The 15,340-nt window shown below is 44.6% G+C and overlaps 1 protein-coding gene across 1 annotated transcript in view; it reads right to left on the bottom strand.

Moving 5' to 3' along the window:
* Positions 1-281: 281 nt before the first annotated feature.
* The window catches only part of PCCA (propionyl-CoA carboxylase alpha subunit), a 371,281-nt gene continuing 356,222 nt past the window's right edge, over positions 282-15,340 (bottom strand). Inside the window, exons 22-24 of the mRNA XM_006761966.2 lie at positions 14,375-14,515; positions 3,216-3,293; positions 282-608 (exon numbers count right to left, since the gene is read on the bottom strand). Of these exons, the coding sequence (XP_006762029.2) occupies positions 540-608; positions 3,216-3,293; positions 14,375-14,515 (288 nt within the window). The 3' untranslated portion in view covers positions 282-539. The remainder of the gene's footprint in view (positions 609-3,215; positions 3,294-14,374; positions 14,516-15,340) is intronic.

A 15,340-nucleotide genomic window follows, 5' to 3' on the forward strand; every position in this document is an offset into this window, starting at 1 on the left:
CCATTAGAGCCCCGCAGGGGGATGTCCATGATCGTCATCTGTGCTGTATGGGCTGGGGCTGAGGGAGTTACGAATAACCACAAACAGGAGTCCTCAACCAGGATGAGCAGGCATTCGGATTATAGGGTGGCAAATGCTAATTTACTAAAACTGAAGACAGAGCTGGGATTTATATAAATATTTTAAAGGATCACAATGAAATGCTAGTATTTAAAGTCCACGGGCACAGACCGTGGCCTCTTATGTACATTGTCTTCATTCAAAAAAAGGGTGAACTAATATTTAGACAAGCGCTCAATTTTATTGATTTAACTCTGACACTAGGAAATCTCATAGCAGAAGTACAAATCATATGTACAAGTATTTATATCAGTAAAAATTTCCATTGGTGATTTTTTGGCAGAATGTTGGTTTTGACTATATGTGGAATAAATATGACCATGTAAAATCTGCTGCAAAATGCTTGGATAAATTGAGTGAAAGAATAATAATACAAATGGCTAATTAAATTGGGCAATGGCTGAAAGGCTATAAATACTTCATTGCAGTTCCACGAGCAGATCTCCTTCTCCAACCGTGTCCCCAGCTTTACAATGCACCGATTTCACCTTGAATAAAAAAAAGAGAGAAGGGTAAGAATGATTAACTACATCAGGAGGGAGCAATGTCGTCATCGTTTCTGGAAGTGGAGAAACGGCCTGATAGGCTGGGAGCACAGGTAGGACTCTGGGCTCACACAGTCAGAAGGGACCTCGTGCTGAGGGACAGCGTTGTGCAGGGCTGTGACTCACCACCTTCCCCTCCCCTGGTGCTCCTGTCCTTGTCCTTAAGTCGCTGGTGCAAGGCAATTTCTGCTGGCTGGCCCTTGCCCTGGGTGCACACAGGAGTCTAGGCAGCGCCCTAAGAGCCACCACTAGTGTTGAGCTTGGATAAGCTCTCAACACCAGCCCTCCACGGTCTCTGCTGTTTCAGGTTGCAGAAATGTTCTCTGAGAGTTAATGGGATACTTAGTTTAGTGTAACAACAGCAGCAACAAGCCCAAAACAAAAGACAATTATACAAGGGTCCAAACAGGTACTAATTCACCTAGCCTGATCAGAAACTTCCTTCTGAAGGGAAATGAAACTCTCAGAAGTCGTGGGCTGCACTGATAGTACTTGGCGGTGTGACATGGAACAAGCACTGAGCTCCCTCAGTGCTAGTGTGCCCTTTCATTCTCATTTCTCCCAATTTTAATCAGGTTTGCTTTCCCAAATTGTGTTCAGATTTCAAAAAAGAGGATAAGGGGTTGAACTGGGCAAGAGATAGTGGTTTGACTTCTTGGGAGTTTCTTCCTTGGGTGAGAAAATGAACAAAGGGTTGGAACTAACGAGTGGCACGCAGGAACCGTGCCAGCGACAGCAGGCTCCGTGCAGTGGGCTAGAAGGGCCTTCTCCCCCTGACCTGTAGCCCAGGCCCTTTCAGGCCGACCTGAACCTGTGCAATGACTACTTCAAAGACCTTGCTCAACAGGTGCTATTTGCACCGAAGTGGCTGCTTTTATGATCTGAAACCTCTGGTGTTTATATAGGCAGTATTTTTCATGAGGCTGCGATTACTAGACTCAAGAACTTGCTTCTTTGTGAACCTTTTCTCTGGGAGGAAAAATGGCCCCCAGGTAGGAACCACCAGCCCCTCGGCTCCCCAGGGCCTGGTCCTCTGGGCTGGCGCTCTGGCCAATCCTGGTGCCCTGCTGCAGGATGGAGGGAAACGGGATGAGCAGGAAGCAGCTAATAGGGGTCAGGCCACAGACAAATTCGCCCAGAGCCCACTGACACCCTGAAAGCAGCTCTGGGCTGCTGACCAGGGAGCAGTCGAGCCTTCACCATGACGCCCAGGCCACGGGGACGTAAAACACACTGACAGACACGAGCCCTTGCTCCTTCAGGAAGCCGTGACCAAGTTCATTTCTGCATTAGTACCTCAGTCCATCAATACAGGCCCTTGACATGCATCTGACATATTCTGCTTCCCCCCAAATGAGGGCAGGTTCTCGTCACAGATGGAAATCTCATGGTGCTAATGCAGTGTCAGTGTTAATCTCAAGGAACAAACGTACAAGAGCAGAAACCAATATTTTCTTGTTCACCTTATAAAAATCATGTAGCCTTAGCTGGTCTAGCTCAGTGGATAGAGCACTGGCCTGGGGACTGAAGGGTCCCAGGTTCGATTCCCATGTAGAAAGCAGGATTCCTTAAAAACCCCACAAATGAAGCCTTTCTTCTCTTTCAGACCCATGGAGATGGGACAGCTGTATGCAGCCCCTCCAGCCTGGCCTCGCCCTCCGTCAGGATGGACTGGAGTCCTCAGCACGTTCTCTGAGCATCAGTTCATTTCTCTTTGGGTGACAAATGGAAGCTGTGTCTCCCTGATGCAGATTTCACTGTGAGCTGACAGCACCTCTCTGCCAGGGCACCATGGTCCCCAGGTCCAGCCTCGCTGTCCAGGTGTGGCCACGCTGCAGGACGTGGCCGCCTGCGCTGCCGTCATCACCCCCCTGCCCCGCCTCGCTCCAGACCTCTGCCCAAATTGTCCTTCAGAAAAGGATCATTCTGCTACAAATGGTGTCTTTATAGTCACAGAAAGGATAATGAAGTTATTGCTTTAAAGGCCTTTTCTATTTTCTTCAAGGAGAAAATACATTTAAGAAGTTTTTACTCTTAATACATTTCAGTACTAATACATCATCTCCTTTCTCTCCCTAAATCATTACGTCCCAGATGTGTACATGGGGCTTTCAGCTCCTCTTGATCTAAAATTGAATTGTTCTCTTTGTGGAGAAATTGTCGTGAAGAGTTACATTAATTTTTGCAATCTCTAAAACCATTTCCTGCTGTGTCGCCTAAGTCTCAGATAACTAACTGCCTCCAAGACAGATGTAAACATTAAAAATTAAAGACCCCTTAATTTGAAAGACATTAAGGTGAAGAACAATTGTTCCTTGACTATCTGAACACTATACAGACGCTCTCGGAAGGCCTGCTCTCCACAAGGCCAGGACACACTGACCCAGGGAGGGAAGAGCTCCGATCTAAGGTCCCTCATCTGCGGGAGGGACGTGTGGGAAGAGATCACGCCTGTGGTCCCTTTCAGGCCTAATCGTCCAAGATTCAAAGGTGGAAGTTCTGCTTCCTGTCACAGAGCTGACGTGAGCTGGCAGGAACTTGGGGACATACCTTGCCAGTTTTCCCAGCTGTCATGCTGTTCTGCATTTTCATGGCTTCAATCACACATATTTCCTGACCTTCTGATACCTGGAAAATGAATAAAAATGGACAGAAGTTTTAGCAGCAGTGTTCAAGAGTGAAGCCATTAAGAAATTCTTCGTCCAACGTGCTAAAATTTTATCCAAACCGTAGCAACAAGCTCTGATAAATACTTCAAATCCCAAATCCCTCTTTGGGGGACAGCAGAGAAAGCCATGCCTAGGAACCAGAGATACAGCAAACAGGCATGCTTCCCACTCACACGCAATGAATCGGTAAACCTACAGAGAGAAAGATTTGTGGTCCCGGAGGCTGAGGAAAAGGGGAATGGCTGCTGATGGGTGGGGACACAGCTTCCTTTGGGAGGTGGGTGAAAATGTTCTCGGGTTGACTGTGGTGATGGTTACACAACTCGGTGAATAAACCCAAACCACTCAAGTGCATACCTTTGAAGGAAAGAATTATATGTGAATTTTACCTCAGTAAAGCTGGTATCAAAAAATGGAGTTTCTCTCTACAGGCCTGGGGAGCTGGGAACAACAGCCAAACATCCAGGCCCCGGGGACCTCGGTCCCCAACCGCACAGGGCAGGGAATGGTGTCTAGAGCTGTGCCCATTTCTTGCCAGGCCACCAGGAGCTCCCACTGGCCTGGGCTCCAGGGCTCATGCTTGGTATGGTGAAGTCTGCCTGCTGTTACGCGGGAAACCCAGGCCGAGCTGGGTATAAACTCCCTGGGTTTAACCTGGGTCTTGCCCTCAGGATTCAGCTGTAACTAACAGCCATTCTGTGTTTTTTCTCTGCCCTCGATGGGTAAGCACCAAGGGCGGGGCTGGGTTTTCTCCTATCTTTGTGAAAAACAGCCTCCCAGTCTTTGAAATGGAAGAGTCCAATTTCCTAGGGCAACCGGCTATGTGGGGGCTGGTGGGCATCTGGTGGGGGGCTCCTGGGCTCTCACACCACTGCAGCCGTGCTTGCCCAGCGTCGCAGAAGTGCCTGGAGAATGTTCTTTCCTGAAATCCCCAGATGATCTCCAAACCCTGTCCGGCCCCCCGTGGGGCACAAGCTGTCTCGCTGGCAGGCGGCACTGCCTGAGCCCTATGCACGCATTCCTTTCCTCCGCTGATCAGGTGGTGGGCTGCTTTTTCCTGGCACAGAAACGTAGGAAGAGAGGGGATGCCAAGCTTCGGTGCTGGCACGGAGGAGAGACTGTGCTGCAGAGCTGGGCATGAAGCACTGCGCTCGCTGCCCTTTTTGATGCATTTTCACCTGGCATCTGCATTCCAGGGAGAGGAAGAACCAACTCGAGAGGGCTGTTCTTTCAAACTTACTGTTCTTCACAACGCAGAGGAAGAGCAGTGAGGGCAGCTCAAAGACAAGGCGGATGCCCAGGAAGGGTGTCAACAGCTACCCCTCAAGTTGTCATTTCAGAGCCTTGGGATCAGGGCAAGTCCCCTGCCATTTAGCTCCACACAGAGAGCCCTGGTGGACCCAGACCCAGGCTTCTGAGACCGAGCTGAGCGTCAGAGCTGACCTCAGGAGACAGCACTCCAACCCAAGCATGGGGCATTCCAACAGGCTCAGGGGGCTTTTGGGAAATGGATCTGAAATTCAACAATGGGAATTCCACCCAAAAATTAGCAGTCAGCTCCCCCGCTTGGGGCTCCGGTAGCTCTTTCCTCCACAGATGGACGAGTGCCCACACTCCATGGAGCCTGGCCCCCGCCACACGCCCCCAGCCAGGCTTCCTCGACCGGCTTGCTCAGAGCCCCCTTCTCCCCATCAGAGCCCCCTTCTCCCCATCCCGGGCCCCGTGGGCTTCTCTTGGGCGCACACAGCCTTGCTCCTCTGCAGTGGCTCAGCCCACTGCTTGGCATCTGCTGGCCACAGAGCTGCTTCTTAGAGAACTTCAAGTAAGTGAATTCACAGTTAATGCAAATATGAAAAACAAGCGAACCAGGAGATTTCCAAAAGTTACCCCAAGGGTAGGCCAGCCTAGGCCAATCTGACAACAATGCCCTGGGAAACTTGTGGAAGGACAGCTGGGCCTGGGCCACAGCCCCACCCCAGCCACACTGAGGTTAGATCAGGGCCTGCTGGAGCCTGGGGGCAGTGGAGACAGAAAGTCAAGGGGGCCCACTAACAATCTTTCTTAGCTGGCCCTGGATGCTTGCAGCAGGCGTGATGTGTACAAGTAGCTACAAGTGGTAGGTCCCCAACTGTTTACCAGAAAAACAAAACCTCTGATGTAGCCAGAGGTAATCAGGTCAGGTGGGAAAGTACCAAATCTGCAACACCTCCTTCGCTCTGATTGTCTGGCTCTGGCAATTTGATTAACAGGACCTCACAGAGAGCGCCGACTCTGCCGCGACTGCCTTCTGCCCTCCCACAGCCAGCGCTGTCCTGGCCGACAACATTCAACCCCACAGCTTCCTCTTCATTCCCGGTTTCTCTCCCTAGTGCAGTGGTTCTCAACCTTCCTGATGCCGCAGCCCTTTAATACAGTTCCTCATGTCGTGGTGACCCCCAACCATAAAATTCTTTTCGTTGCTACTTCATAACTGTAATTTTGCTTCTGTTATGAATCGTAATGTAAATATCTGATATGCAGGATATATTTAGGCGACCCCTGTGAAAGGGTCGTTTGACCCCCAAAGGGGTCGCGACCCACAGGTTGAGAACCACTGCCCTAGTGTCTGCTGGTCTCCACCTATAACTACTGAGCTGTAGATAGAAATTTAAGTAATTCATCTCTCTCTCTGTTCACTTAATCTGCTGTGTAGTCTGTGTTCACTCATTTGTCCCGAAAAGAGAAAGAACTCTAGGAAGCTGTTTCTTCACCCCTCAGAATAGGGAGATGCGTTTTGGTCAATAGAATCACTTTATACCTGCACATGTGAACATGATCTCAATTCATTATTTCATTCCTCAAAAATCCAAGTTGGGTAAGAAACATGGTACAAACCACATAGCTAAGAATGCAGACGGGGCTGTAAGTAGGGGTTCCAGTCCAACAACGCCGAGGGCGTGCCCAGGCCTCTCACCTCAGCGACCTGGAAGCCTCCTTGTGCAGAGGTGTCACCCACGCCCGCCCCCCGCCCCCCCACATTACTGGGGAAGGCTCCTGTACCTTGTGGATTTCCCTGCTGCTCAGAACACCGGGCACTAATTGCATGAGCACAGGGGCTACGTAAAGTCAGTTTCCACCCCACAGCTCACATGTGAGGGCCTGGCTCCTCAAGGAGCTGTGTGCGCACACTTCTCTAACACTTTTGTGAATCATCTGATAAAGACTTAATGATTATGACAGGATGTCTCCAGCGTTGGGCTTACAAAATGGTCACAAGCCCCGCAAGTCTTTTTGATCAACCTCGTCAGCCTGATGTACTTCTCCGCTCCCTGTCTAATTGCTGTAAAGTCTGGAGGCCTGAATCCTATATCTTTCACCCGGCTTATTGCGTCCTCTCCTTTGACATGGGGTCAAGGTTCACATTCGCATCCGATTATGGGAGCGCACTCATTAGGCAGGAGCCGGCCTTGCTCCAAGATGAGTGAGTGAGCTGGAGAGAGGACTCGGCCCGTGTACTGGGCAGATTTCAGCCCGTTCAGGAGCCCTGGATGTCGCCGGCCTGCTCTGTGCTGAAGAGCTTCAGACATCTCCAGCTGATGATTAATTGTGAGTGATGGGAAATAAAATCCAGTAAAGCCAGCTGCTTGCCATGGTCGGCAAAATGACTCTAATGGATATAGGCTGCCAATTTTCCAGTTTTACTGGCAAGTCTTCCAAGTGTAATTAAGGGAAGTTATAAATGATATGGAAATCTATCAAGTTCCATTTATTTTCAGAGGACTCTTTTCCCAGAGACTTTTATCTTCAATTAAAGCTCCCAATAGCCTTCTACCAAGTTCCTTTCACTTCTTCCCCAAAGATGAAAAAACACACAACCTTCTGCTGCACATGTCGCTCTTGGAAAACATGTTAAGACTGGGACACGCTAGGCAACTTGTGTTACTCAGACTGCAAGTGCAGGAAGAAAGCTCTAAAGAAGTGCAGGAAGAGGAAGGGAAGAGAAAGGGTGAAAGGCCTGCACCAAACATAAAAGGAAGCCCCCAAAAGGACATACTTGAAAGCTGTGCTCAATACCAGATATTCATCACAAGGTGGGGTAGCTCACTAATGTTATTTGATTTGGAATAAAGGCATGAAAATGATGGCAAAGGCCTAAAATTGGAGATGTGAAGGATGACTGCACAGTATTCCATTTCTCAATTTCATCCTTCAGAGCCACAAAATGGGGGCGATACAGTGACGGGATGAGGTTTACAGTAACAGCTGTGGTCTTCCCACACGAGGGAGGCCCTTCTAATGGGCTGAGGTCTGTTTAGAACAGACGGGGAGCAACAAAACAAGGTTCCCTATTAGGAGTGTGCCGTCATATTTCTGATAAGGAAAATGATTATGGCCCAGGGTCGGATTTCCTTTAAGACGGCCCCTCCCCTCTTTTGTGGTCCAGAACCGGGGCCGATGGTAAAAGTGTTATCCTTTAAATATAGGCATGAGGTCAGAAACAGTGGAGGGGTTTTCCCCTGCAAGCCCACTCTCTAGCAACTGTAAAGAATGCATAGGAAACTGTGCCAGTGGCATATGGCTTTCTACTGTGCTAAACATTCATACAAAAGACAGGTTCATCAGTCATTGGAGTATCTGGATAAAAAATTAGCTCCTGATGGATGGTATTTTGAGCTTACCTGCTGCTAGTACATTACCAGAGAAACACAGGTTTTGAAACCCACATGACATTAGAAACTGCAGACCATGAAATACGACACATGCAGGAGCACATAATGTACGCCAGATTATACAAAATAATAAATAAGCTATTTAAACCCTCTGCCTAAAATTGGGCCCGCTGCAAGGAACCCTGGGTCATTTCTACGCAGGCCAATTAATGCACAGCATCTGCTGCATAGAAGCAGGGCACGAAGCACTTCCGAATGATTTCAGCAATTAAAAGAAAACTGTTTCCTGCCTGTTCAGACAGCAACTGTTTCAATGCAAGAGTGAGCACCAAATCACTGTGTGCAGCTGAAAAATTAAGTCCCCTTTTTGGGGAAGAGGGTGGGTGGGAGGAAGAATTTTTATGGAAAAAGGAGCCTTCTTTTGTTGTCCTACGTTCTGTGTTTTTCTGCCAAATTAGACAGAAGGCTCGGAGGGCTTACCGGCCCGCTGCAGTCTCCCCTTCTGCTGCACTGGGCCCCCCGAAAGCACGGATCAATATCAACCCTGCTGACGACTCCACAAAAGTGAAAATCCTTCAATTACATTTTTAAAGGCAGTTCTACTTAGAACACAGGTGCCTGAATGCAATGCATTTTAAAGCTCTTAGATCTGAAGAAAGACGCAGTTAGCCACAGGAAAAAGGCATCTCAGATTTGGTTAAAAGGCACTGCTAGAATCTGATTGTAATAACTTCCTCTTTCTGAGCTGGTAAGATAGGCTGGTAAATACCCCCTGATATTCCCTGACGAAGAAATGTGCATTCACATCCCAACATCTTCATGTAAAGAGGGGGAGAGAGGACACCCCGGGAGGGTGTGCAGTAGTTAAGCAATAACGGAATGAACCATCATCAAATTACAAAGAAAGAGAAGGCAGGTGACAGCAGTGGCGCCAAACCCCTTCTCTCCCTCCAGGCTAAGGTCTCCTTTAACGGGTTTGTGCACCAGCCACCTGACTCAGGAGGGCATGAGCAGGAGAAGTAACATACTCCACCAAGGCAGGTGGCTCGGAGGGACTGCAGGCCCCCACCTCTGCCCAGGCTCTCCCGTTCCCCACTGGGGCAGCCCCTCTGGAATTGTGCAGTGGGTCTCAAAGCAGGGAGCTGAAAGGCTTGAGGAAAGAATACAGAGTTGTGGCCAGTATTAAACATGTCTAGTTTTTCTTAAAATTCCTTAAAATGAAGAAAAATATTACACCCTACTGCTCTTTAAGTTAGCTCAAAACTAGAGCCAAAGCCTCTAGTAACCAAGAAAACTAGTTAAAATTGATGTCATTTACAATATCTTTAAGAAATCGGTCTGGATCCACTATCTCTGGGAAGTGTACTGTTTTAAAGGATTCGGAGAAATTTTATTTTATTTTTTGCAAAAGGATGAGAAAGGATATTTTGAAACTTGGCCAAGTTGAGAACGGTTATATTCAAAAATGTTTAAAGCAAAGCTAACAAACATCCCCTATAATCCCAAACAGGTCTTTCCTAGAAAAATTAAATCAAATGCTAAATTTGTAGAAGACTCTCCTATAATATTTAATTTGTTAATTAATCTATAAAAATATTTTCTTATATTGATAATTATCATTAAGTTGTAAAAATTCCCCAAGTTTTACTCCAACAAAAATTGTCCCTAATGTTTAAAAGTAAATGCTACCTGGAAAAGATTAGAGGGCCAAATTCAGGACAGTGGTTACCTGAATTTGATTGGAAAGAACACAGGGCAAATTCACTGCATAAGCAGTGTCTTAGTCTTAAATAAAATGGAAAGCAAATGTGGTAAATTAGACAAGCAGAGAGCATACTATTCTTTATAACTTTCTGTATGTTCGTACCATTTCATAACTTAAAGTATAAAAAGTGTTAAATAATGAATTATGAATTTACACGTGCTTTGGAATACAATCTGAGGTTTGGATGAAAAATTGGCACCTTATCAAATAAACTGCTTGAACAACTACTGCTATAAAATATGTAAATTTAATTATTACAATTATTTCCTGATTGTAAATCAAGGTATCCAAAAACTGGAAAATCTATCAAACAGCCAGGTCAGGTCCTCTGCCAGGGAAAGATGCGATTATTGACACCGGGCTGCATGGGGTACACAAGTCACTGCCAGGCGAACACACATCAGGAGAGCCCAAGCCAACCCTTCTCCTCGGGCATACCTAAGCGCAGAGGAGGGTTCAAATCCTGCTTATTCAAGACATGAAAAATAAAGGTCTCGCACCAAGTTTATTAGCGATTTCTCCAAGATCAGCTGTAAGCTCAACTGCAGATGGTTTAGGGACAAAGAGGACGTGAGACTATCATGCTCACCCATCCACCTGCTTGGGTGCTCTCCCCCTGAAGGAGCACATGCAAAGGAGGAAAAAAATCAGGGTGAAATCTGGGTGAGACTCCCACTGATGATCCTAAATGTTATGTTTTCACTGGTACACTTTATACGACACCAATGTTGTTTTTTGCCTAAGTCACTGTTTATGAGAACAACACCTAATCCCAAACACCTAATTACCTGCTACTGAATATCAGTCCTGCTACAAAGCACATCCTCCTCATCTTGGCCCCCAAATACTCCATCTGTCTTACTAATACTGGACGGGCTAAGTGGCAGGAAAAACCTGCAACAGGTACTTGATCAATCTATCATTTTACCTGGTCTCACAAACTAATAAATCAAAAGTAATAAGAAAGAAAGAAACATAAATGGTATACTGCTTGCTTCTGGGTCATGTCTCACTAAACTGTGGACGTATTAAATAAGATAAATATTTCAAAATCTAAACATGACTAGAACAAATCTTAATTAAATGCAATATTAAAATATGCCATTGGGAAAAAAAAATAAAATATGCCATTGGGTTGCCTCATTGTTTTTATTTTTTGTTTTCTTTCTGATATCAAAAGGCTAACAAAACAAATGTGCTCATGATTACTTTATTTTTATACTTCAAAGTCAAATGAAATTTGTGCAGAAATTTCAACAGCTGTAAGTCTAATGCTGAAAAAAACTGTGTTCAGCCATCATTCTGAAAGAATATATATTCAATATTTTTGTTCAAGAATATCATAAAGATAGAAATGAAAACAGTGAAAACAAATTGTTAAAAATGCTAACTTTGATTATAGAAGTGCCCCCAGGTTATGATAGTATTAAATGTACAGGAAAATGGCTATTTTTCAAAATGAAACTAAAATCAGTCCTTAAAAATATTTTCAGAACTCTTATAAAAAAAGCATATAAGACAGGCGTATAAAAGTCATCTGATCATTTGTTTTCTGGATTAAATGTGTGATTCTAGATTTTTATGATCTGGTTCTGCTTCGTTTCTAATTGGTTTGTTTGTATATATGTATTTTACTGCTTATTAACTAGAATCCCCGCCCTGCATGTTCAAAAAGGCTATTCTATAACCATTTAAAATGATTCCACTGCCACAGTTAATGCTAAACAGTGAAAGTACTAGGAACTTCTGCTGTCTGCACCTGATGGCAGCATGCAGAGCGGAGCTGGCTTCCTCACACCATCTCTACTTCCCAACTGCCACCCAGCGCACTCTGTCCTGACAGGTTTTTCTTAACTTTGTTAAAATTGCGTACTTCACAACCGTTTGTTATTTGTTACTTATGTGACACTTTTGTGGGACACAGTATTGCCAGGCTCACCAGTCTAAGATTTGTGAAGTTATATTTCAGCTAAGTGTAAAAATTACAGATAACTGGAATTCAGCCTACACAAAACAACATTTCAAAGAAAAGAGAATACTTGTCGGCCCTGAGTTGTTTTTTTAGATCCTTGTTTTCCTTGAAAATACACAGATGATTGATCCCATTCTCTTCCTATTGATAAAAGTGGGACCTTGGCTCAGCTATTGTTATTGCTGAGAACAGAACAAGATGCCCTGCAGTGTTACAATAATTTTAAACCTCAACACTTAAAAGGTACAAGTATTATTTTCTTACTGTGGCCTTGAGCAAGTGCCCTGTCCTTGGTCCAAGGGAAGTTTCTTGTGTTTTAATTACACGAAGCAGATTTAACTATATGAGTAGTAAGAGCTGACCAGTAAACGTCTCGCCCTGCATTTGGCTTAGGTATTAGCGGTTTGGGACATTTTTCACAAATAATAACTCAAGAGCGAACACTATTTTATTAAAACATAATCTCACAAAATATAAAAGGAAGTTCTGCTGGGACTAGAAGTGGTGCTGGGAGGTGAAGAGAAATAAAAAGAAAGCATTTGGTCTCCCAGCCCAGCCTAGGCACATGCGCACAAAGAGCATTTATATGGAAGGTGAAGGACTGAGGGTCTACCCCCCAGCCATGTCCTCTGACTTTAAAGGAATACGTGAAATAGAAACTCCAGTCAGTTCTCAAATTAAGCCATTCTTGAATACCCACATGTAATTACTGGTGGTGGTTTTCAATATCTGAGCTACCCCAATGAACCAAAAATTAATACACGTTGTTCCATTTTACTAAATGCCCTGCTTTCCCACATTAAATTATTAACCAGGAAATGGAAAGCATGAAGGCTACACCCTTCTGGTATCTGGAGAAGCCAGAGGAGGAGGGAGCAGTTGTTGGAAGCAAGAAGGCTGCAAGCTGCCTGTTCTCTGCCCCAGCACAGCCACAGCCAGGAGGCTGGAGCAAATGGAGGAGCAGGGCCGCCAGGAACGGCCCCTCCACGCTCAGCTCAGCAGGAGCCGCCTCCCGCCTCTCAGGGTTTGACTCAGGTGTTGGAAAAGTAAGGATTGCCATTAAACACTCATTTTTTTAAAAAGCACAAATGTGATTTTATGATTAAACACACACAATTAGGACTGACAAGCTCAGTATACAGCCCATGTGGCTTCCAGAAAAAGCTTAAGAAGGAAGATGAAAAACAACAACCACCCATCACATTGTTTACCATCCTATGGAAGATTCCACTAACTGTGCTGCCGATTAGTGTGAGCGCACACAGCTCACTGCCAAGGCTAAGGGGCTATCTCCTTAGAATCTAACCCTTTAGGACAGCGGTTCTCAACCTGTGGGTCGTGACCCCTTTGGGGGTCAAACGACCCTTTCATAGGGGTCGCCTAAGACCATCGGAAAACACATATATAATTACATATTGTTTTTGTGATTAATCACTATGCTTTAATGATGTTCAATTTGTAACAATGAAAATACATCCTGCATACCAGATATTTACATGACGATTCATAACAGTAGCAAAATTAGAGTTATGAAGTAGCAACGAAAATAATTTTATGGTTGGGGGTCACCACAACATGAAGAACTGTATTAAAGGGTGGCGGCATTAGGAAGGTTGAGAACCACTGCTTTAGAATGAAGAAATACAAGGCAAGCCCCTCCCCATATTCATCACATACATGTAATTTTTAAAGTATCAGGGCTAATCATTTCAATAACTGAAACTGATTATTTTTCTTAATATTCACTTATTATAAATACTTTTCTAGAATCCATTGACAACTATGTGAGTTTTTCCTCAATGTTATTTTATTTATGTTAATAAAGAAATACAGAAGCAGTTTTAATGTAATTTTTACAGGAAAATATATAAACCCCTGTAACTTAACCGAGTCACAAAATGGAATTACCATCTCATTCATGAAAGACTTATCATGTTTGGCCCTTATTTATGGCGGCACATAAACAAAAACGCAAGTATTTACATGCCCCCTAGAAATCTTCTGGTTAAATCTTTGTTTCCTTTTTACTTTTGCTGTTAATAAGTAATTTCTAACCACGCTTTCAGAAAATGCATGGATCCCACCAATCTGTCCACAGCACAGCATTGTGAGACTGAAGATGTTAATAGAACTTTGATTATTAATAGAGCTTTGATTTGTGCCTTCATGTCACAAAGTCGAAATGAAAAACTTCCTAAGTGATACTAAGTTTTATTTATCAAGGTAGGGAAGTGCTCTGGTGCTACATGATTACAGAGTTAACTTTCCTTAGTTCCCCTCCCTTTTACCCCCAAAACCATGCCCAAAATTCCCCATCGGAGGATTATGTTTTGCTATGAGTTTTCTTCAAGGATGCTTAACGCACAGAGAGCTAAGAGAGTAAATAGAAATTTTAAATAGGATACTTCCTGGAACTCCAAATTTGCCAAATAACTGAATGAATTAGGCCTTATTTCGGTTCCGGTTCCAGATCATTTGAGGGGAGGGGCACTCAGATGTTGTCACTAATCTGATTCAAATGTGAACAGTTGGACAAAATATGTACAAAAGCTACTTGGCTGTTTTGTGGGGGGTAGTATGACTTGAGAAAGACCTGCTCAGGAAGTAGCCACGCTTCAGTCTGCCCCCGCCCCACAGGCAGGCATGCTCCTTACCATGTCCCCAGGCTTGACAGAGACGGCCACCACCAGGCCAGGCATCGGGGAGCGAAGGGTGCTGCTCGTATCCTCAGCCACTTTTTCCAGCATAAATCTGTTCAGTTCTGCGGCGAGTTTGGTTAAGATATGCACCTTGTACTTAAGGAAAAACAACGTAAGTGAGTTTAAATGATGAACGCCTTTCTCAAAAGTAGCATTCATTCAAAATCAGCTTTTACCTTTTAAATTTAAATGATAATGCCTTCGAAGTCACAGGCTTTTTAATTATTGTACATAAAAACAAAATAAATTCATTTGTTTCTGGCATATGTTATGAGCCACTTACTGAAGAGATTTCTTGAAATAAGAACTCCTCTGTCGTTAATTAGTGATAAATAGCCATCATTTTTGTTACATGAAGAAAACATCTGAAAACTTTATAAAGAAAACTGAGCATTTTTTGTTTTCCCTTCACTGCTTGCAAAACTTATCCCAATTTAACACCAATTCCGTGAGCTGGGTCAGCCGAAGGGGAAAGGGGCGAGTGTGAGCACGCACCAGTAGATGGCAGCAGACTGCTGTCTCTAACGCCCCACTCCCTCAAGGGGACTGCTGTTCTACGTATCAATAACTTAAGACAAAGGGTTTCATTGTTCACTTTGGGCAAAACAATACTTAAAATTCCATTTTTTCTAGTGACATAAAATGTTATATTCACGACTGAAAGTGTTAGCCTTTCTTTTCAGGCCCAGCGTTATGTAGTCTTTCTGTAACAAGGTGGTTAGGATAGATACAGATGAAATAGGATGAGAATGTCTTCTGTATTAAGGGACAATATAACAAGAGTTTAAAACCTCTGAAAGAAAACAATGTGCACAGCCAAGTATTTTAATGGCACCGTCTGTAGGTGGCTCACAAACAATTGGGGCACACCAAAGGCAGTTCGAACAGGACATTTCTGGCGGAGAGAATTTCTGCCCAGCA

This window comes from Myotis davidii, unplaced genomic scaffold (assembly GCF_000327345.1).
Source record: "Myotis davidii unplaced genomic scaffold, ASM32734v1 scaffold637, whole genome shotgun sequence".
NCBI classification, from domain to species: Eukaryota; Metazoa; Chordata; class Mammalia; order Chiroptera; family Vespertilionidae; genus Myotis; species Myotis davidii.